Source organism: Mytilus californianus, unplaced genomic scaffold, assembly GCF_021869535.1.
Source record: "Mytilus californianus isolate M0D057914Y unplaced genomic scaffold, xbMytCali1.0.p SCAF_18, whole genome shotgun sequence".
Lineage (NCBI taxonomy): Eukaryota > Metazoa > Mollusca > Bivalvia > Mytilida > Mytilidae > Mytilus > Mytilus californianus.
The window spans coordinates 44,902-68,527 of NW_026262666.1; the positions used below are offsets into that span (position 1 = coordinate 44,902).

Consider the following 23,626-nt stretch of genomic DNA (forward strand, 5'->3'; position numbering starts at 1 on the left):
GAATTCTTGGGGTTCTTTGATATGCTGAATCTAACCATGTATTTAGATTCTTAATTTTTGGTTCCGTTTTCAAATTGGTCTACATTAAGGTCCAAAGGGTCCAAAATTAAACTTAGTTTGATTTTAACAAAAATTGAATTCTTAGGGTTCTTTGATATGCTGAATCTAAACATGTATTTAGATTTTTGATTATAGGCCCAGTTTTCAAGTTGGTCCAAATCGGGGTCCAAAATTAAACTTTGTTTGATTTCAACAAAAATTGAATATATGGGGTTCTTTGATATGCTGAATCTAACCATGTATTTAGATTTTTGTTTTTGTGGCCCCGTTATCAACTTTGTCCACATTGAGGTCAAAAGGGTCCAAAAATAAACTTTGTTTGATTTCATCAAAAATTGAATTCTTGGGGTTCTTTGATATGCTGAATCTAACCATGTATTTAGATTTTGGATATTGGACCATAATAGGTGAATGTCCAATTTAAAATTTTTAAGTTCTTAGACCACATTCATTCTGTGTCAAATATTTAATCACAATCCAAATGCAAAGCTGTATCAAGCTTGAATGTTGTGTCCATACTTGCCCCAACTGTTCAGGGTTCGACCTCTGCGGTCGTATCAAGCTGCGCCCTGCGGAGCATTTTATTGCTTTTTAAAGTTTTTATTTGTTATACGCCCGTTTACGGGACGTATTATGGTATACCATTGTCTGTCTGTCCTTTGTCAACATGTCGGACATTAACTCAAAAATGCTTTAACCAATTTGCATAAAACTTTAATGAATTGTTTATATCTATTGTTGTGAGCTCACTTTCGTTTTTTATAAAATTTAGATTTTACGTTTCCGAGTTATGGGGTTTTATTCATTAAAAAATGGGGATTTTCCAGTTTTCGGACAATAAGTCGAGAATGCTTTCACCAACTTGAAAGAAATTGTGGTGAATTGTTTATATCTATTGACATGAGCTCGCTTTTGATTTTTATAAATTTTAGATTTTACATTTCCGAGTTACAGGGTTTTATTCATAAAAAAGGGGGGATTTTCCCGTTTTCGGACAAAAACTCAAAAATGCTTTCAGCAATTCTTATGAAACTTTGGTGAATTGTTTATATCTATTGATGTAAGCTCCCTTTAGAATTTTATAAATTTTACATTTTACATTTCTGAGTTATGGGGTTTTATTCATTAAAAAAAGGGGTGATTTTCCAGTTTTCCGACAATAACTCAAAAATGCTGTCACCAATTCTCATGAAACTTTGGTGAATTGTTTATATCTATTGATGTAAGCTCCTTTTTTATTTTCATAAATTTCTAATATGACATTGAGAATTGATTGAACTTTATTTGTTTATAGTCTGACAACAGATTTACTAAGTATTGCACAACAGCAAGAAATCTTTAATTGAACATAAATTCAATTCATATAACCAGTTTCAAGTTCTTTGAATACATTTATTCAGAAACCTATAATATGTCAAATATTTAATTACAATCCAAATTCAGACCTGAATCAAGCTTGAATATTGTGTCCATTTTTGCCCCAACTATTCAGGGTTGGACCTCTGCAGGCGTATCTGGCTGCGCTCAGCGAAGCAGTTTATCTATTGTAGTTTTTAAGAAATTAGGCAAAAACACAAAAAAATAGTTAAAATAGTCAAGAGAAAAAAGTCTAATAAGAAGTTGTCTGACAATTTCGGTTTAGTTGACTTTTGGTCAGGTGAGCTAGAAATGCAAATTTTTAAAGTTTTCAAGCAACAGCATGGGCTTGTTTGTGACATCATCTATATTTATGATGTACTGAATCCTGTACTGACCTGATTTTTATTTTGTAGTGCTGAGCCAAGGGCAGTAGAACCTTTAAACCCACCAGAGGGCAGTGCACCAGGGGAGAGAGTATTTTTCGAAGAACATGAGTCTGGCAAACCTGATGAAGAATTGAAGCCAAAGAAAAAAGTGTGGGAACAATTACAGGTGAGTGTAAAATGCCAGAAAAGATATTTTTTTATCTCAATGGTCAGAGAAAACCTTTGGTTTGTTCTATTCCATTAATTCCAAATTCCTGTAGCTTAAGGGAAAATTTTATATTTCATAGATGGTAATTCCTTAGTTTGATGATATTTTTCTATTACCAAGAAAAGGAAGTAGCAGATGAAATATATTAAAGGAAAAGTCAAACACAGATAAATGATTACTATCACAATTTTCTATCTGTACATATTTTCTGTTGACTCTTCCACAATGATTGTCAAGGTGGCATATTTTCTTTTGACTGTTCCACAATATTTGTCAAGGACGGCATATTTTGTGTTGACTGTTCCAAAATGGTTGTGAAGATGGCATATTTTGTGTTGACTGATCCACAATGATTGTGAAGGACAGCATATTTTCTGTTGACTGTTCCACAATGATCATGAAGACTGCATATTTTCTGTTGACTGTGTCACAATGATTGGAAAGGACGACATATTTTATGTTTACTGTTCCACAATGATTGTGACTGTAGACATGGTAGACACATGATAACAAGTCAGAGTATTTTGGCCTTTTGCCAATCACTTCCCTGATTGAGATTGTTTTCTGCCAATCACTTCACTGATTGAGATTGTCTTCAGAATGATTACAAGTCAGACTATGTTGGCCTTTTGCCAATCACTTCACTGATTGAGATTGTCTTGTCAGACTATTTTGGCCTTTTGCCAATCACTTCACTGATTGAGATTGTCTTGTCATACTATGTTGGCCTTTTGCCAATCACTTTACTGATTGACATAGTCTTGTCAGACTATGTTGGCCTTTTGCCAATCACTTCACTGATTGAGATTGTCTTGTCAGACTATGTTGGCCTTTTGCCAATCACTTTACTGATTGAGATTGTCTTGTCAGACTATATTGGCCTTTTGCCAATCACTTCACTGATTGAGATTGATTGTCTTGTCGGACTATGTTGGCCTTTTGCCAATCACTTCACTGATTGAGATTGTCTTGTCAGACTATGTTGGGCTTTTGCCAATCACTTTACTGATTGAGATTGTCTTTTCAGACTATGTTGGACTTTTGCTAATCACTTTACTGATTTAGATTGTCTTGTCATACTATGTTGGCCTTTTGCCAATCACTTCACTGATTGAGATTGTCTTGTCATACTATGTTAGGCTTTTGCCAATCAATTCACTGATTGAGATTTTCTTCTCAGACTATGTTGGGCTTTTGCCAATCACTTCACTGATTGACATTGTCTTCTCAGACTATGTTGGGCTTTTTTGCCAATCACTTCACTGATTGAGATTGTCTTGTCATACTATGTTGGCCTTTTGCCAATCACTTCACTGATTGAGATTGTCTTGTCATACTATGTTGGCCTTTTGCCAATCACTTCACTGATTGAGATTTTCTTCTCAGACTATGTTGGGCTTTTGCCAATCACTTCACTGATTGAGATTGTCTTCTCAGACTATGTTGGGGTTTTTCCAATCACTTTACTGATTGAGATTGTCTTGTCATACTATGTTGGCCTTTTGCCAATCACTTCACTGATTGAGATTGTCTTCACAAACTTTGCAAATGTGTATGGTCATTGATGTTTTCTATACCTCAGAGTTTACATCTTTTTCCATTTTTAGCTCACCTGACCCAACGGGCCAAGTGAGCTTTTCTCATCACTTGGCGTCCTTCGTCCGCCGTCGTCCGTTAACTTTTACAAAAATCTTCTCCTCTGAAACTACTGGGCCAAATTTAACCAAACTTGACCACAATCTTTATTTGGGTATTTTAAAAAATGTGTCTGATGCCCCCTCCTGCCAACCAACATGGCCGCCATGGCTAAAAATAGAACATAGGGTTAAAATGCAAGTTTTGTCTATTATTTTGAAAACCATTATAAATAGAGAAAATCGACAGGTGCAAAAATGTTCAGAATGTTAAGCTCTACCAATTGTCCATATACATCAAAATTGTCAGACGACTTCTTATAGGAGTTATTGGCCTTAAATGACAAATTTTCTATTTTTTTTTTTTTCATTTTTGCCTATTATCTTGAAAACTATAATAGATACAGAGAAACAGTAAACTGCAAAAATGATCAGCAAGACAAGTTCTACATTATTGAAATCGTCAGATGACTCCTTATGAGAGTTAATTCCCTTTGATGATGATTTTTACCAATTTTTTGCATTTTTGCCTTATATCTTAAAAATTATATTAGATAGATAGAAACATGAATAAGCAAAAATGATCAGCAAGACAAGATCTACTATTAAGACAATATAGAGGAAATCGTCCGACGTCTCCTTGGAATTATTGCCCTTTAATGACGATTTTTATCATTTTTGGGGTTTTGCATTACATGATAAAAATTATAATAGATAGATAGACACTTTAAATCACAAACATAATCAGCAAGGCAAGATCTACTAACAAGTCACATTTCGCTGATATAGGTAGGTAAGGAATTTCTTTTACCCTCTTTTGTGTTTTGAGCAAAAACTAAAGAAGATAGAGAGAAACTCAACAAACTAAATGATCAGCAATACAAGATCAACAAAACAGAGATTTTTGTAATGAATTCTATTCTCGTCTACAATGTTGGAGAGTGTCCTTTGTTGAATATGCACATAGACCAAGGTGAGCGACACAGGCTCTTTAGAGCCCAAAGTTTCTGTACACATCTTTCACAGTGTATTAATAGCTAAAAATTTTAGAATAAGTCAGATTTATTTCAATCAATTAAGAAAAAAAATCATGATTGAATTTTTTTTCATGCAATTAAATACATTTAAAAAATAGGAAAATAATATATTTTTAAATTAGTGCTAATGTTCATGTTTTTATTTTCAGCCTGATTTACGAACAAATAGTGACTGTGTAGCAGAATGGCAAGGAAACATAATGAAGACAAAGTTAGGGAATGTTACGTGTAAATCACTGAAATCATCGCCGATTAAATGATACAGATCAGATGTAGGATGTATTTATTTATTTTGAACACCATCGTCGAGGAACTCAGTTGTGATACAAACTATTCAGTCATTGTATTTTAATGTTCCATATAATTTTAATTTATTGGTTGACTGCCATATTTTTTTTGGTTGAGAGTATTTAAGCAATTGTATGTAACATAAATGACTCTTCACTGAAAGCATTGTCAACATATCTTTTGTGGAGATTATTTTAGCAATTGTATGCAATACATATTAAAACTACTATTCACTGTTAGTGTTGTCAACATATTTTTTGTGGAGAATATTTAATATAATTTTAAGTTACATAAATTTCTATGCACTGATAGTGTTATCGACATTTTTTTTTTTTAAAGAATCAAATTATTTAAAATGAATGCATCAAAGTGATTCCCACCTAAAATGAATTTTATATTATAATACAAAATTATAGTATTTGAAGAGTTGCTGATTTTCCGGCTGCAAATAATGTTCAAGTGATGAGTGTTCCAATTCTAATGTTACATTTGAAATATTATGGTATATGTCAACTAGGATTATCTATTGTTAATATCCAATATCATCCATTCAAATAAGGAACAGGGTGCTAAATATAGAATTACAGTAGAATTTTGTTTCTCTAACTTTTGCACTATTTTTCACATTTCCCAACCGATTGTGAAAAAAAATGTTCTCCTCACTAGTGAAATAACTGTTCTCAGCAAATGATTGGTCGAAATTTTAATTATGACGTCCAATTTTCTTGGTTTCTTCTGAATTTCCTATTGTGACGTCATAAAAAAAGGCGACCATGTCTGATGACGTCACATATAAAGAACACAACTGTCTGCAAATCTTTAAAAAGGAAGGATAAAAATCATTAGAGAAACAGATTCCACCACTTTAACTCGTGTATTACGAAATCTCTCCACTCTCAACAGTTAAATTTCAATTATTTAAAAGGCTCGGCAAGCCTCGCGCTTTAAATAAATAAATTTAACTGTCTCGAGTGGAGAAATATCGTAATACACTTGATGCAGTTGTGGAATCTATATATATCCAGTGTTCTGTTAAGTTTGGCATGAAGGAGAAACATTCCTACATTTATTACCATGCATACACATATTGCCTGCAGTTTTATTCTTTTTTTCATATCTGTAAATGCTAATGAATTTTTTTACAGAAATGTCCATAAGATAGGTGGGGAGACATTTTGAAAATATTATAAAATAGAAGATTGATGGTAAAAGTGTCATGATCTGCTATAAACTTTTTTGTTAGCTTATCCACTTTATAATGTTAAAATATTTTTATAATCAAATAAGATTTTGCTCGTCTCATTAGATTTAAATGTTTTGTTTTGTGAACATGTTACTTGTGTCACATTTCTAAAGGTTATGGTATCCATTTGTTTCAACTTTATTCATCTAGGTCACAAAATAAAAATTTATTGTTTATTATTTTCATTTTTTTCTTAAATATTCAAATTTGATTTATATATGTTCTATGTTGATATTTTCACAATATCCCATCTTGACAGCTCAATTTAAGCATGTTTAAACAGAAACCATATAAAGATTATAAATCAACGTCGGTATCAAACTAGAAAATCGTTTCATTGTACCCAGAGAACAACTGGCCTTGAAGATAATGTTTTTTCATTCATTTCAGGTGCGATCTTTGGTCATAAAACTTAACTTAGTACTCAGAGACCAAATTTGTGCTCGAAACACTGAATCCAGTATTTTGATTGGTCGATTTCTGTGTCTGAGTCCAGGGTATGATAATCCTGGTTGAAATTTTTATGTCTGCAAGGCCAGGTATAATTAGACATTTCCACTCAAAGTTTATTTTAGATTTTGTAAAAATATTAACCACAAAAGTCGAACTTATTTATCTAAAGTACTGTGGATTCCCAATTTTCAGGGACTTTGTGTGTACAGTTTTACCACAATTTTCAGGGACTTTGTGTGTACAGTTTTACCACAATTTTCAGGGACTTTGTGTGTACAGTTTATCCACAAATTTAAGTGTCCAACAAAATGCAAATTTCCTGGACAATTTTATGCCTAGTTAGTCAAAACCCTCAAATTATGTACAAATACATTTTTTCTACAATCCATAGAAATTGGTACTCATGAAAAAAAATAAACTCACAGTACTTTAATTAGTGTATTCTGATATCAAACGTTAGAAATTACCAAACTAATGGAAAGTGTTTGTATTTTGTTTGGTACTATTATTCTTATTTTGATTTGATGAAATCTGTGTCATTGTATTAATGACAATATGTTTAACAGGTTTAAAATTAATAGTTTTATTAAATTATTAAATGTATGCAATAAATGTTCAGATCTATAACAGATGTGGCATTGGTGCTTTCTGTATAGGATCTTTTATGCAGACATCATACAAGTTGTAATTGCTATTTTTATAAGCAATGACAGAATCAATACTTCAAATCTTTATCACATGTTCATTTAAGCAATATTTTAATACTGTTATTTAAAGAAGCTGCAAAGAAATGAGAATAAATATGTGACCCATTATAGCTGTTGGAGTTTTTTTTGCTATGTAATCTTTCAGGTGATTACATTCTTATCAAGAGGGCCATGGTGGGAGGGTGGACTAGTAGTTCCTTGTGAAGCTATCACTAGTCAGCTGTCAGCATTTAGAAAGTTTGTGGCATGTACATTTGATTCCTATCTTAATTGATGAGGAATGCCAGTTTTCCTGCCGAAGGTCTGCGGTTCTGTCCACGTACTCCAGCTTTTCATCAATAATAAAATGCTCCGCTGGGCGCAGCTTGATACGACCGCAAAGGTCGAACCCTGAACAGTTGGGGCAAGTATGGACACAACATTCAAGCTTGATACAGCTCTGAATTTGGATTGTGATTAAATATTTGACACAGCATAGGTTTCTGACACAGAATGAATGTGGTCTAAGAACTTAAAAAATTTTAATTTACCTATTATGGTCCAATATCCAAAATCAAGAAAGTTTGTGTCATGTATATTTGATTCCTATCTTAATTGATGAGGAATGCCAGTTTTCCTGCCGAAGGTCTGCGGTTCTCTCCACGTACTCCAGCTTTTCATCAGTAAAAATTAGCCATCACGATATCACCACAAGTCCTTAAAGTGGTGTTCAATACCACCAATCAATCAATGATTTAATCATAAATTGTAATACACTCTTTAGTCAAAGGGAACTCTACCAACACAAAATTAAGGAGGCACTGGTTTAACTTGTCTATTTACTCTTTTTCTCGGTATTTATTGAAACTGAAATTATAAAATTAATGGAGATGCAACTCATCTTCACAAAATAAAAAAATAGAGGCTCTAAAGAGCCTGTGTCACTCATCTTGGTCTATTCGTATTCAACAAAGGACACCCTCCTTTAATCTGTATAGTTTCTCTCTATCTTATTTAGTTTTTTTTCAAAACACGAAAGAGGATAACAAAAATCCCTTGATATAAAGCTTTACTTCAACTATCACATAAACTTAACATGATCCAAGAAAATGAGGTCAAGGACAGATAAACCAAACCGGAAATGCATGTACACCTTACAATCATTCCATACACCAAATATACTTTAAACATAGTTGACCTATTGCACATCTAAGAAACAAACTTAACCAGGAAAACTTAAAATTAGGGATGTCAATGAGTACTCGAGTATGGCTCGGTAGTACAAGTATCGAATACCAAAATGATACTCGACTAATCGGTTTTCTGTTAGAATGTTGTTGCCTTCTTAAAGAAATAATATTTTTATTAAGAGCGCCTCCCGGGAAATTAAATATTAATCAAAATTAATCAAAATTAAAATACATTTCGAATGTTTGCGTTTAATTGTCATTTAAAATTCCTCCGAACATAGGAAGGCTATGAACAAAAGCACCTTTCCAAGGCTTACACTTTTAGCTTAACGTGTCTTAGTCATCCCACCACCTCTGTACCGTAAGAACAGATATTTTCATCAGCAGGACTGTTAGTTTTGTAACAAAGCTGAGAAAACGATTCCCAAATACTATTGTTTGAGTAATCATTTTTCTATTGATTTTTTATTAATTAATTGATTAGATCATTGCCAGTTTACATAATTAGTATATGTAGTAAATGAGCTATTAATTATGGTATAAAATTCCTGGGACTATTATCTTGTCCTGGGTAATAATGTTGAGGGTTTTACGTCCATAAGACAACGTCCCACAATACATAAAATGGGTATAATTTTGTATTTACATTTTGTAGATGTTTTTTCCGAGCGAGTACCGGGTACTGGAGTATCGCTCGGTAAATCCTACGAGTACTCGATTCGTAAATCTTCACCGAGTTGACATCCCTACTTAAAATTGATCAATGAACCATGAAAATGAGGTCAAGGTCAGATGAACCCTGCTAGACAGACATGTACACCTTACATTCATTACATGCTTTAAATAAAGTTGACCTATTGCATATAGTATCTAAGAAACAAACTTAACCAGGAAAACCTAAGATTGACCAATGAACCATGAAAAGTAGGTCATGGGCAGATGGATAATTGCAAGACATATACACCTTACAATCATTCCATACACCAAATATAGAAGACCTGTTGCTTATAGTTTCTGCTTACTGATCCATGAAGTGAGATCGAGGTCAAGTGAAAACTGTCTGATGGGCATGAGGACCTTGCAAGGTACCCACAAACCAAATATAGTTATCCTTGAACTCATAATAAGTGAGAAATTAAGAATACTGAAAATATTAACTTTTTTTCAAGTAGTCAATGAACCATGAAAATGAGGTCAAGGACAATGGACATACGACAGACAAACTTCATAACATAAGGCATCTATATACAAAGGATGAAGCATCCAGGTCTTCTACTTTCTGAAATATTAAGCTTTTATTGCGAACCCAATGAAAGTTTTCCACAGTGCAATCTCTATCTTGACCAGGTATTTAAACTTTTGCAAGTTCACCTGTCCTATTGAATAAATACAATAGCTATTGTTCTCTGTGTAGTTTATTCTCTGGGACCTTTAAATTTCTTCTAAGAGAAATCTATCATTCATTGATTAAATTACCTGAGTGAAAAAATGATCTTATATGTAGACAAAAATACTGTTTTTATACTCATTAACTGTGTGTGATGATGTATTTATTCAATATTAATAATATATTTTCATTCAGTTTAATATAAACATTGATTCAATCATAAAAAGTTGATTTCTGACAAAACTTTCAACATTGTTCCTTTTAAAAAAAAGATTGTTTGACATGAATAAGAACTTGAAAATAATGATGTTTCAAATTAAGATCTTCTTAAATGTATTCTATAACTAAACAAAAAAAAATCAAATTTCAATAGGAACATTGATAAAACTTTTGTTAGAAATTAACTTTTTATGATTGAATCAATGTTTATATTAAACTGAATGAAAATATATTATTAATATTGAATAAATACATCATCACACGCAATTAATGAGTATAAAAAAAGTATTTTTGTCTATATATAAGAATTTTTTTTTACTCAGGTAATTTAATCAATGAATGATAGATTTCTCTTAGAAGAAATTTAAAGGTCCCAGAGAATAAACTACACAGAGAACAATAGCTATTGTATTTATTCAATAGGACAGGTGAACTTGCAAAAGTTTAAATACCTGGTCAAGATAGAGATGGCACTGTGGAAAACTTTCATTGGGTTCGCAATAATAAGTTTGTTAACACCCTGTCGGATCACTATCCATATGTCAAGCGTTATGCGACAGAAGTCGCAGGCTCAACAAAAAACTTTAACCACAGACTGAACCTAAATGTTGACGCCACTGACGACAGAATCTAGGATCTATGTGTCTTGCTTTCACGACATAAATGATGCAGGCTCGACAAAAATGGTTATTTTTGGCCCCTTTGGGACAGCTTATTCCTAAACAGACTTTGGAACCTTGTGTTACAATATCATACAGATTCATTCACTTATACTGAAGTTATTGTCTGGAAACCTTCAGATGACAACAACATTAATTATTTGCCATACCATTTCACAACCGAAAATTTTTGCAGTCGTATAAATAGGAGAGATAAACAAATCTGCAAGAAATAGAAGTCTCTAACACTTTTGTATATAATTTATTCATATTTACATTTGTATATAAAATAAATGACCTATACATATAACAAATATAAAATACCAATAAAAACAATGATCTATTTTCTGTATAAACAGTCTGTTCTATGTCTTACACTCTTTCCTGTAGGGCAACATTTCTTAATCAAAAAGATGTCAATTTGTTTAATACTTTCGTGTCCAAGGTTTTGTCATTAAACAAATTCTATTTTTTGTTACTTTTGCAATTAAAATGAACAAAATTAAGAACTAAAACAATGACTTGTGAAAACATGGGTCAGATTTTTATGGATAAAATAAGCACATTAAAATGTAGCCAAGGACTCTTAAATTATGAATTTGAAACGCAAGTTCATTTTCCCATGGAAGCAATAAGTTTTGCCATATCATAATTGCTACCAAAATGAAATTTTTACTTTATCAACTCTTATCTCAAATATGTGCGCTATTTGAAACTTTAAAGAAAATTAATGAGCTAATAAGTTTGTATGGTACTATTTATACAGAAGACAAATTATATAATCACAGACAGTAATATTGATGGGCAAGATAATGAATTATGAATGATGCATACACACTTACTGGATACCACAGTTAACTGGCATTCACATCAACAATAGAATAATGTAACAGGGATCCAGTTTACTCTTGGTGGATTGTACACTGCAATAATAGAATTATGTAGCAGGGATCCAGTTTACTCTAACATAAAAACGTGGTAAATGATGAACATATCCATTTTTGACCTTTTGTGGGTATCAGTTAGCAGAAATATTCAGGGTACAGGACTGAACAGAAATACAAATGGCTGGACAAAAAAAGCCTTTTTTCTTAAGTTAAAAGCAGACAAATTCTTTCTTATTAAATTAAAAAACAAACTTTAAACTGAGAAATTATGAAGCTAGTAGTAAATAGTGATGCCCTAAATATATTACTATTTTATTTCCATTTGCAATATCTCTAAGAACTAAAATGAATATTTTTTAAAGAAGATATAAATATAAACAGGTGGGTATATGTAAATGAGACAGTAACCCAGCTACACAAAAAAAACCCAAGAAACTTTAGAGGCAATTTATTGCTCTTCAATGATAACTACTAATACTTAGAACATGTATAATACGAAATAAATAAATGAATATTTTCCCCAACTAATTTGAAATTTGTCTTTAGAAACATTTATTTTTAAACTGAAACAGTTTCACATCTTAACCACTGTTGGGAAAATTGTACAATCACCCAAATTACACTCCTACATACTAACCAAACAGTAAATACGTATTAACCTTTAACCAAACATTCACACTATCAGGCACTATGAGAGGAGATGATGTCTGGAATGATTACTTTGATCATAAATATTAATATTCATGAGATAATAAGCTACTTGGTGATTTAAGTCCGAAAACTATTTTTTTAGAATATTTTTAATTTGCCTTTTAACAATCCAATATAGGGAACAAATTCTAATTACCTTCTTACTTGTGTTACATTTTCATAACAAGTACTGGGTAAAAATTGAGTAAAAAAACATGGACAGCTTCAGAATGAAACTACACAAAATAAAATATGTTTCACTTTAAAAATTGACTCTCTCAGTGTATTCAAATTAAAACAAAAAATTCTTTCAAGATTAAAACTAGCACAACATTATGAGCACTTTATAAAATAAATTAAACAAAATAAAAAATACATTCTTTCCCTCAGTAGTCAAATAAAAAATACATTCTTTTCCTCAGTAGTCAAAATGTACTTAAAAGTGCAAGCTGAAGTTAAAAATTTTTACAGCATATTTACTTGAACGTGTACAAAGAAAAATGTATTCACTCATTGGACCATGAAAATCATTAAAATATTGTTTACTTTCTACTGACTGAGGAAAATTATCCTCATAAGCCAATCAACTTCTGTTTGACCAGTTTGATTTTATAAAATTACAATAGTTAAAGATTGATTGATTATCTGTTGTTTGCTTACATTCAGTGGCTAAATGAGAATTCATGGTTGTACTTATAAATAGCAAACTTTATTTTTCAGTGGACACACTAGTAGTGACTAGTCTAGCTGCAACTGAGTTCTTCCAAAAAATGAAAAATATTAGATGGAGACAACTGATAAATACTTAATGTAAGACAATATTTCAGCCTTAAACTGACACATTTAAATAAGAAAAGCATCCTTGCAATGATGCTTTAAATGGAAGGACAGAATTGACAATCACACATCAAGTCACCATAAAGGGAGATAATATTTTGATTTGCCAATGAAATATGTATAATTATGTCCCTTTATATACTGTAATTAATGCATTTGCTGAGGTACACATGAATAATATCAGGGAGGCATGTAGCTATAGTTCTTGTTGATACAAGGGCATATTCATACTCCAGCAGAAAAACTGAAACAATATAACTATGATAATATCCAAAACTGATTACCTTTGAATATTTTGTGTGAATTTAACCTGAATGGGGAAAATGTAAATATGGAATGGAAAAATGTAAAAACCAAATTTCCTCCTGTATTATAATTGGAATAAACTTATATCAAAGGTATGACATCTTATTGTTGTTCTTCATCTTCTTAAGTTATTTGAAAGCCATTAATTAAGGATCCACAGTATCGTAAAGGAAAATCATTAACAAATCTGGAGTAAACTTGGCCAGACCTCTTTGATATTCACAAATAACTGTTGTAAATTGTCCTGAACAAGTAAATATGCTCTTTTAATGATTAAACATATTTAACTACTGAGGCCGTCCTATAAAAACTCATTCATTGCCAGACAATGCAATGGTATCATATTTTTGGAGTATAAATATGCCCTGTTTTAAAATGCACAATTGTATATTACTAATATCATAGTCACTATTCCCATTTAAGATCATCTTTCCGTAATGTTGTTTGTAATTTTTTCATGTCTTTCAGAACGTTTAACGACACTTTATGTCCACTGTGTGGCCTAACTTGCACCTTTCCAACATTAGAACCTTTTGTTCGTATCGTAGTCGTCACTTCCACTTCACCGTTTCCAGAACTATAATTAGAACAGGATGATTTTGTACGAGGTGTTGTCTCTTTTGAGTCTATTTGTTTCGCAGAGTTTGGACGTTTCTTCATTTTCTTCTTCTTTTCTTCTAACTGAAATTTAAATAATAATAAAATAAACATTTTAAGATGGTACCAAACGCCTTGACTAAAATAATTTGGCCTCGTTTAATTTTCATAAAATTCTGACATAATATTTACTTTGACCCTTTAACAAAAATTTCAAAATTTCAAAAAAATGAACCACTCACTTTATCGGAAAGATTTCATTTGATACATAGCAGTTAGACAAACACTTATTCTGATCATTGAGAAGATTAATATTACCTTAACAATAGAATGTGATCAAAACGTTCAGCTGATCTTTACAGAGTTATCTCCCTGTAGCGTTATGTATCACCTTCAACATTCTCAAATAAACCCATAAAATAATTTTCCTTTCATCTACCTTGTTTAAGGGCATATGATACAGTTTTGATCCCAAAATAACTCATATTTATCAAATGTTCATGAATGTAGAAAAAAAACGTCATTTTTTGCTGTATATTTATCAAATTTAAAATAATTGCACTATTGACTTTTTCATGAAAATTGGTACACATAATCTTCATACGTAATCAAACCAAATGTCATTTTAAAAAAGAAGGGTCCATGAACTCGTTTTCAAGTTAAATCAGTTTGAATGATAAAAATCAGTCGAAAACTGCATCTTTTCCCGATAAGTCACAGTTTGACGTCGTGAAAATAACAATTTACGTTAGCAATGTAATTACTTCCCCTGTAACTGTATCGTATGCCCTTAAGAAAGAAAATGCTTTACACTTAATGTACATTTTGATATCACTCTTGTAGTTTGTTTTTCCAATATTTCATCTACCTTCTGCAATGTTTTTTTTTCAATTTTGACTTTCACCAAACCCCTCTGGATTTTCATTACAATTGATATTAACTTTATACTTTAATGATATTTTTGAATCTATGACATTCCTACTTTTACTTTTAATATTATTCATGTATTTTATAGTTTCTTCTAAATTTTTTGAAAATTATTCCCACCTTTTGTTGATATTATCCTACCTTTTGTTGATGTTTCCTAACTTTGATATTGTCCCTACCATTTTTCATGTTTTTCTAACTTTTGATATAATTCCTCCCATTTTTAATGCCTTTCTAACTTTTGATCTTATCCCTACCATTTTTTATGTTTTTGATGACTTTTTATTATATCATCCCTACCTTTTGTTGATGTTTCCTAACTTTTGATATCTGTTGACTTTTAGCCTCCATCCTAGAGACCAAAGCTTCAAGTTCTCTCTCCAAATCTTCTCTCACTTTATGGTCTGTTGCTTCATTGATTTCATTGGAAATTTCTTGATGTTCACTAAAAAATTACAATACAACACTTAAATCATCTTTACTTAAAACTTACCATCTTAAAATGTTTATTTTATTATTATTTAAATTTCAGTATGTATTTATACTTTTTGCATTGGTTGTTATTAATGTTGTGTTCACATACATGGATTCACATGGCAATGTTTATGTTGTGTTCACATACATGGATTCACATGGAAATGTCTATGAGCATTGCCAAAGTCTGCAACTTTGTCAGGTCTAGTTTCAATGAATATTTTTCCATTCTTTTTCCACATTTAAATATTTGTATGAAATCATATGAACTCATATCAAGTTTCTAGGAAAAATTCAATTTGTCATTAATCCACAAAAATAAATGAATCCACGGTAAGTATTGAAGACTAAGATGATTTTCTTTTCTTGTTTGTTAATTTTTTAGATTTGGAATTTTGTTCTCCCCATCTTTTGCATTTGAATAAGTACTGTAAATTCAGAAATTATTGCGAGGTTTTTATCAATGCGAATAATGCGACTACTTGAGTATCACAATAATAAAAACTCGCATTCTGATATCAAATACATATATCTGTATATAGCGTTTCCTAAAACCAAAATAATTAAAGTCGCATTTTTGTTAATGCTTCAAAAATCGCAATAATAAATGCACGCAATAATTTCTGAATTAAAAGTATCTATGCAATTCTTCTACTCAGTTGACTTACAAGCTCATCTGACCAAACTCGTCCTGTAATTGTAACAGAAGATCAGCAAGGTCGTTGTTAAGACTACCATTACTTGAGCCTGAGGAAGGACTGGAAGATCTGTTGTCACTAAGTTCTGAACACAAAGCCATGTTGTGGGACTTCATTAAAGCTAGAACTCGCTGTACATTACCACCAACAGAATGACTAGGTGTAAGAGACTGAAATCAGAAATATTTAATTAATGCTAGGACTCCCTGTACATTTTTTGCCACAACAGGATCACATGTCAGAAGTGACAGGATAGATAAATTAGTTACAAATAATAGTGGAAAGTAGATTTTTGTAAACAAGAGGTGTATGGGATTGCTAGATCAATTCAATGATTGTTTATGCAATTTTTCTTTCACTTCAAGAACAGAAGTATGCAAGTCAATATAAAAATAAGAAGATGTGGTATGATTGCCAATGAGACAACTCTCCACAAGAGACCAAATGACACAGAAATAAATAACTATAGGTCACAATTTGGCCTTCAACAAAGAGCAAAGCCCTAAATGCATAGTCAGCTATAAAAGGCCCCCAAAATGACAAATGTAAAACAATTCAAACGAAAAACTAACGTCCTAATTTATGTACAAATAATGAATGAAAAACAAATATGTTACACAGCAACAAACGACAACCACTGAATAACAGGCTCCTGGCTTGGGACAGGTACATACAGAATGTGGCAGGGTTAAACTCGGCCAAATCAGACTAGGAAAAAAACATAAGGTAATAACAAAAAGAGAAAATTGCTAAATTGGTCGTATGTTTTGTCTATCGAGCAAATGAAACCATCAGTAAATAAACAACTACTTTGTCAAAAGTTTCCTGTAATTCTGCATCAGTTTACACTTTTCCGAACACACTATCTGTTAATTTGTTGACAAAAATATTGCATACCAAAAATTTAAGAAAGGGATTCTGCAAGACTATAAAACAAAATGCATTATCTATCAAACATGATAGTAAAATTTGCAATAATTTTTAACAGGGGTGTGGAAATATTTGTTGTGAGCACTTGCCCCTGGGCAACTAAAACTGTAAATTTTACTTGTCCGGAAAAAAGTTACTTGCCCTGAAATACCCAATAAATAAAGTATTTTACTGTGAGCTTGTATGATTCTTAACACTGTTTTGAATCACAATATGAATGAAAGTCATTTTGTTTGTGTACAAATAAAAGGAGGTAATGGGTTAACATCAATGAGACAGAAACCCAACAGCAAACAACCATATGAAATGACACCTATAGGACAATTTTGCAGCAGCATTTATTTAAAAATACTAGCCAGTAGGTACATATACTAAATTTCGAGAACAGTGAGTGAAGAAATGAAAACTAAATAATAGATTAACTATTGAATTTTATTTGTTTCTTTCAACTGACATGCTTGGTGTTTTGCTGATAGTTGATGGGCAATCAAAGTGTCCCTTCTTTCTCCCACTTTGCCAACAAATAAGGTTGACTTTTGATCGGCAAGGGTTGGATTTTGTCTACAAATTATACAAAAAATCAATTTATTTTCCATATTTTCTTCCCGAGAGCCAGGGGAAATCTGATATCCACAATGTCTGAAATTCTCACTTCAGTTTTTTTTTTTCACACTCCTTATCCTTCTCAGCCTGTGTTTTACGTTTACTACGTGACTCGTCACTCTTTTTGTCTTGATTGCCCGATGTTTTATTAGTATTCATCCATCTGATTCTTGATACAAAAATCTAAATTAAATGCTTTGCTGAGCGCAACCTAATACAACCACAGAGGTCGAACCCTGAACAGTTGGGGCAAATTTGGACACAATATTCAAGCTTGATACTGTCTGAATTTGGATTGTTATCAAATGTTTGACATAATATAGGTTTCTGACACAAAATAAATGTGGTCAAAGATCTTAAAAATTTATTGCACATTACTGTTTAATTGAAGATTTCTTCTTGGAACTTTTCAAAAAATTTGAAATTTGAAAAATTTTGGAAAATAAATATGAACCCCTTAAAAAATCCCCCCCCGTCCCCCCTCCATTGGAGCAATTACCCCCAAACTCAATCCCAGCCTTCCCTTTGTGGTATGGAACCTTGTAGTACAATTTTAGAGAGATTCATTCACTTGAACACAAGTTATTGTCTGGAAACTAGAAAAATGCTTGATTTTTGCCCATTTTTTTACCCCAATTCCTGCTATGCATGTTTGGGGCAATTACCCTCAAACTCAATCCCAGCTATCCCTTTGTGATATGGAACATTGTGGTACAATTTCAGAGAGATCCATACACTTACCCATAAGTTATTGTCCCGAAACTACAAAAATGCTTGTTTTTGGCCCCTAATTTCTAAATTGTTAGTACTATAACCCCCAAAATCAATCCCAACCTTCCTTTTGTGGTATTGAACATACTTATAAAATTTTATAGAGATCCATTCACTTAAACTAAAGTTTTTGTCCAGAAACCAAATGTGTCTTCGGACGACAACGACATCATAGCATTATATGAACCCAAAAAAATTTTTGCGGTCGAATAATGACACTTGCGTTAAATCATGGACAAAACCTAATAGACGATCCCGGGTCAATTTTTTAAAATTTGAGTTAATATAAGTACTATTGGTTAAAAACTATATACAATGTATCACACTGAATGTTATGGTTGAATTTTTTTTTTCTATGTCTTGTTATTTAAGAGCTGAACAGATTTACTTACAGTGCCAGCTACAAATGGGATTTCTGCTAAGTTGAGTCTATAATGTTTTGTAGGGTCTGAGCAATGTCTTTTGCCTGATTTAGCTACTACTTTCTTTTTCTTCTTAGCTGGTCTCTTTGGTTTTGATTTACTTGAAGGTTCATCTAAATCAGCTTCCATTAAAATTCTATTTGTAGCCGCCATAGTTTCTAACTGAAAAGAGAAAATAAACTGTTGACACAGAGATATGTAGATGGTATAAGCAAATATGGACATTAAAATGTCAATATTTGAACATGTAATATATGCAAAACATTCAAAGTCAATACACCAGGACTTCAAAAGGGGGAGCCAAACAATATCCATGGAAATGAGATGTGCCAAGGCTAATATATCTGCATACCAAATATCAATGATCTACCACTAATAGTTCCCCTTAAACTAACCTAATCAAGAACTAATACATGTAAACTTAGCAAAAGTTTTAAAGTCAATAGACCATGACTGAGGGTGTGGAACAAAATAATCTCCATGAAAATGAAATATCATGGTAGATGCCGCCGCCACCATTGAAAACAGCTTGACTTAGTCTAGATTTTTCAACTAGGTTGACACAAGACAAAAAAAACTGTTTATTCAGAAATTTTGTTTTTATTATTGTGAAAATTACATCATGATAGGCGTTGCAAAAATAAAACTTTGAATTTTTCATTTTGATAGCATTATTTGTATGCAGAACTTCATGAAGTTTCAAATATTAATCTTGCATTATCATGATAATTGTCAATCACAATAATAATTACACATAATAAATTCTTCATTTACCATATATGAAATTTTCACAAATTATTATACTGCATGTGGATTCATTATTTTCATGGGATGCTAAATTTCTTGGGTTTCTGTTAAATGTGAACCACAAATTTAAGTGTGCAATGGAATATAGATTTCCTTTAGACTTGTATGCAGAATTTGTCAAAACCTTGAAATCATATTTTCACTAAAACACATCATCATCTTTCTAGTATTCCCAAATGTTACTTACTAATGTGATCTCTTGGTGTTTAGTTGCTGTCATATTAAGGTCTACTCAACATCATCTTTTAAGTATTACCCAAATGTTACTAACCTCAACAGCTTTTTCTTCTAATAATTTTCTGTGATGTTTTTCTTCTTGTAATTTCTCTTCTAATTCTCTTATTTTGTTCTGCAAAAAACAATTTACACATTAATGACGTGTTTCTTGTACTTTGGTCATCAATAAATTTGAGGTATGCTGGTTGTTTTTTTAAATTTTGTTTCATTTATATGTTGTTGGAGTTAAGTGTGACGTCCATTTTCACTGAACTAGTACACATTTTTGTTTAGGGGCCAGCTGAAGCCTGCCTCCAGGTGCGAGATTTCTCACTGTGTTGAAGACCCATTGTGGCCTTGGGCTGTTTTCTGCTCTTTGGTTGGGTTGTTGTCTCTTTGACACATTCCCTGTTTCCATTCTAAATTTTATTATACTATCGTTCAGTGTTTGTTGTTGGTTCATGTCTGTCGTATTTGTTTTTCGCAAATTGTTTTGTTATAAATTAGGCCGTTAGTTTTCTCAATTGAATTGTGTGTTATTTTTCATGTCAGGGCCTATTATAGCAGACTATAGAGTATGGGTTTGTCTCATTGTTGAAGGCCATTCAGTTGCCTATAATTGCATACATCCACTTTATTTGAATTTTGGTGGATAGTTGTCTCGTTAGCAATCATACTACATCTCCTTATTTCTATATGGGGATTCACTACTGTTTTATGATGCGCTCTTATTTTAAAGAATCTTATAGAAAACAATGAATGTGAATCTTGTAAGCTTGTTAAAAGTATGAAATCAATTGCAAGTAGCTATGAAAATACAATTTTTCCTTAATCCACTTAAATTGGTACCCTTGAAAATAAATGAATACCGGTATATTGATTGATTTGTCATGGATTTTAGCTCCAGATCTAATATGACATATTTAAATTAAGGCCTTTTATCTAAATGGGCTGTTATGAACGTCCTGATATGATTGCCTCATAGAAAGACATGACAGTTCAATTAATAAGTAAAACTACTTTGTTGTGCTAAACACATGAATCATGAATGTGGGGGGAAAGCATGGTAAATAATTTTAATCTATTTTATCAAAAGTACTTTTTTCCTCGTACATATTTAATATATGATCACAGCGTGTTAAAACACAGTTCAAAATTCTTATCTTGTAGATTACAGCCATCGTAATTTCAATGGTATCATTTACACGATTCCATGACGTCTGCCGTCAGACACCTTCCTATCATAACGTTCACAAAGGTATTTAATAAGTTGTACAGTGTAAATCGTCCATTGATATTTAACCCCTTGGATTAGCCCCCTCAATGTTATAACACCTATTATCTAATAAACCTTAAGTCTTGTGTCAACATTCGGTAAAATTTACTATCAAACAGAATTCTTGAATTTCTATAAACAGACCCATATAAAGCTTTCTCAGCAACAACTCAATAATGTTGTTCAAATTTATTAAATTTAAAAATGCATACCACTGACATTTCTTACAATAGAAGTGTATAAATGTTATCAATTTTGCAGAATGGTGCAATTTTTGAACACCTGTAGTTGGGTAAACATCAAAGATTAGCAAACATGCTTTTTATTCTTAAATTGTTTATTTAAATATCTGTTAGCTTAATAAAGACTGTTCAAATGACAAAGAAAAAGGAATGATACATCTACTTTGTAGACACATGATTTTGAAAATCATGGAAGTACTGAAAATCTATCAAATAAATTCTTCAGTTCATTAGCATGTAAGAAATCAGTATTTTGAATTAAAAATATTTACTTTAGACCTTCAAACTACTTCCATATAAGGAAAAGCAGTCAAAGTTACAATGTACTAATGATCTGAATATTTTCTCATTAGGGCTGTTCCAAAATTGATCATGGTGGGGGGGGCGGGGGGGGATGGGAAGAACTCAAATTAATTAATTGTTGGTAGTTGCAAGAAATAGAAGTAAAATGATAATTTTATAAAATTGATGGTTCCTGCCCCCTAAATATTTAATTCTGGAACAGCCCTTGAGAAAAAAAACTTTCATGACATGTGTTTTATGTTTCAGTAGATATAAATTCTCATCACCCGTATACCAAGCATCAGAGAGGTGTATAATACTGACAAGTATGATATCTGCCATGTTAAAATGAGAATAGGACATAACATGAAAGAATTATTTCTGTATGAATTCCCTTTTAGAGGATGTATAGATATGCATAAGGCTGATATCCAGTCTATTTCTAAATAAAATATGTTTAATTTTATGTATTTGATTTTACTAGTAAGATCTTTTTTTTTCATTTAGATCAAAGCAATATTCAAATAGCTGAGTAATTTTGTACTATTCCCTCCCCCCCACCCCACCCCACCCCACCCCCACTAATTGTGAATGTACATGGAACTAATATTCCTGTCCATTTCTTTTATTTATATGAAAAAAAATTATAACTTTACACTGAATGTACCAGGATTCATCAGTCACACTAACTAATAATACTTTAACCAGTTTTAACATGTTTTGTTAAACTTTTTCATAAATCTTATCTAGATTTCATATTTTCTACCCAATAAAAAGAAACCAGACTCCTATTGCATTTTAAGTAAAACATCACTAACATTAAATTTTATGAAAGACTTTAGTACGGAATTTCAGTAATTTTAAAAGAAAGAACCTGTATTAAAATTAACATTTGCTTTTATCTTGCTGGCAAAGAGAGATTACTGATACCGTACCTTTTAAACAGTAAATACTGTTAAAAAATACAGGAACTGAAGAACTTTTATTGAAAAGTTATTAGCGAGGATGATATTTAAATCACTTTTTCATGTCAGATTTACAACCTATTTATAAAAGATATACCATAAATTATAGCTAATTAAATTTTTGAATTGAAAATTAAAAGCAATCAATCAAGCAATATAAACGTATAAATCACCAGAATTTTTAATAAATGCTTCTTTCTACATACTATTATAAAAATTATTTAAGTTTTTGTTGACTAGGGCTATAATAATACCTTCATTTAAACTATTAGATAAAATATTTACTTAAGTGAATAGTCAACATTTTGATTTGGAGTGGTTTAAAACTGTTTACTTTATTCTGAAGTTGTATATTCATTGTGGTCAATGTAGTACCCGTATAGTTGTCAATCTACGAAAAATAAAATATTAACCGAAATTTTTTTCACTTTTAAAAATTTAAATTTGATGGTATTCACAATGATTTTAAATAAATATTAAATGTGGATAAATTTTTAGTCTAGTTCTGAATTGTTTGCAAAAGGTTTAACATTAGTCTTTGAACTTAATGACCAATCATATCTAAATAATGGCTGTCCCCGCAATCAATTTTTTCAAGTTATCATACAACATATGAAACACTGTCTCCCCCCCTTTTTTAATCAATGAAAGTTCCTTAACTCCAAAACTACAACCATGATAATCACCAAAATCAAAGAGGATTCAGTATATGTTAAAATTTCACGACAATCAGTCAAAGCAAACTTAGTTTTTGTAAGGAATGTTGGGGATACACATACTTTTCAATTGGAGTCACATAAACTCTAGATCTGCAACAGAAATAAGGAAAATGGGAAAACTAAGTACCACTTTATCAGAAAATTATCAAAATATGAAAGAATGTGTAA

General features: G+C 31.6%; 2 protein-coding genes and 1 long non-coding RNA gene across 7 annotated transcripts in view; 1 reads left to right on the forward strand and 2 right to left on the reverse strand.

The window, feature by feature from the left end:
• Positions 1 to 7,481, forward strand: part of LOC127726501 (tyrosine--tRNA ligase, cytoplasmic-like) — a 38,041-nt gene extending 30,560 nt beyond the window's left edge. For both annotated transcript variants that reach the window (XM_052233861.1, XM_052233860.1), the window contains exons 13-14: positions 1,833 to 1,971; positions 4,834 to 7,481. In XM_052233861.1, the coding sequence (XP_052089821.1) occupies positions 1,833 to 1,971; positions 4,834 to 4,944 (250 nt within the window). In that variant the 3' untranslated portion in view covers positions 4,945 to 7,481. The remainder of the gene's footprint in view (positions 1 to 1,832; positions 1,972 to 4,833) is intronic.
• LOC127726509 (uncharacterized) overlaps positions 1 to 23,626 on the reverse strand; it is a 264,243-nt gene that overhangs the window by 17,335 nt on the left and 223,282 nt on the right. The gene's annotated exons all lie outside the window — the stretch shown is intronic.
• Positions 11,056 to 23,626, reverse strand: part of LOC127726499 (centrosomal protein of 57 kDa-like) — a 51,205-nt gene continuing 38,634 nt past the window's right edge. For all 4 annotated transcript variants that reach the window (XM_052233857.1, XM_052233859.1, XM_052233856.1 and 1 more), the window contains exons 5-9: positions 20,030 to 20,107; positions 18,922 to 19,113; positions 16,196 to 16,395; positions 15,354 to 15,498; positions 11,056 to 14,210 (exon numbers count right to left, since the gene is read on the reverse strand). In XM_052233857.1, the coding sequence (XP_052089817.1) occupies positions 13,938 to 14,210; positions 15,354 to 15,498; positions 16,196 to 16,395; positions 18,922 to 19,113; positions 20,030 to 20,107 (888 nt within the window). In that variant the 3' untranslated portion in view covers positions 11,056 to 13,937. The remainder of the gene's footprint in view (positions 14,211 to 15,353; positions 15,499 to 16,195; positions 16,396 to 18,921; positions 19,114 to 20,029; positions 20,108 to 23,626) is intronic.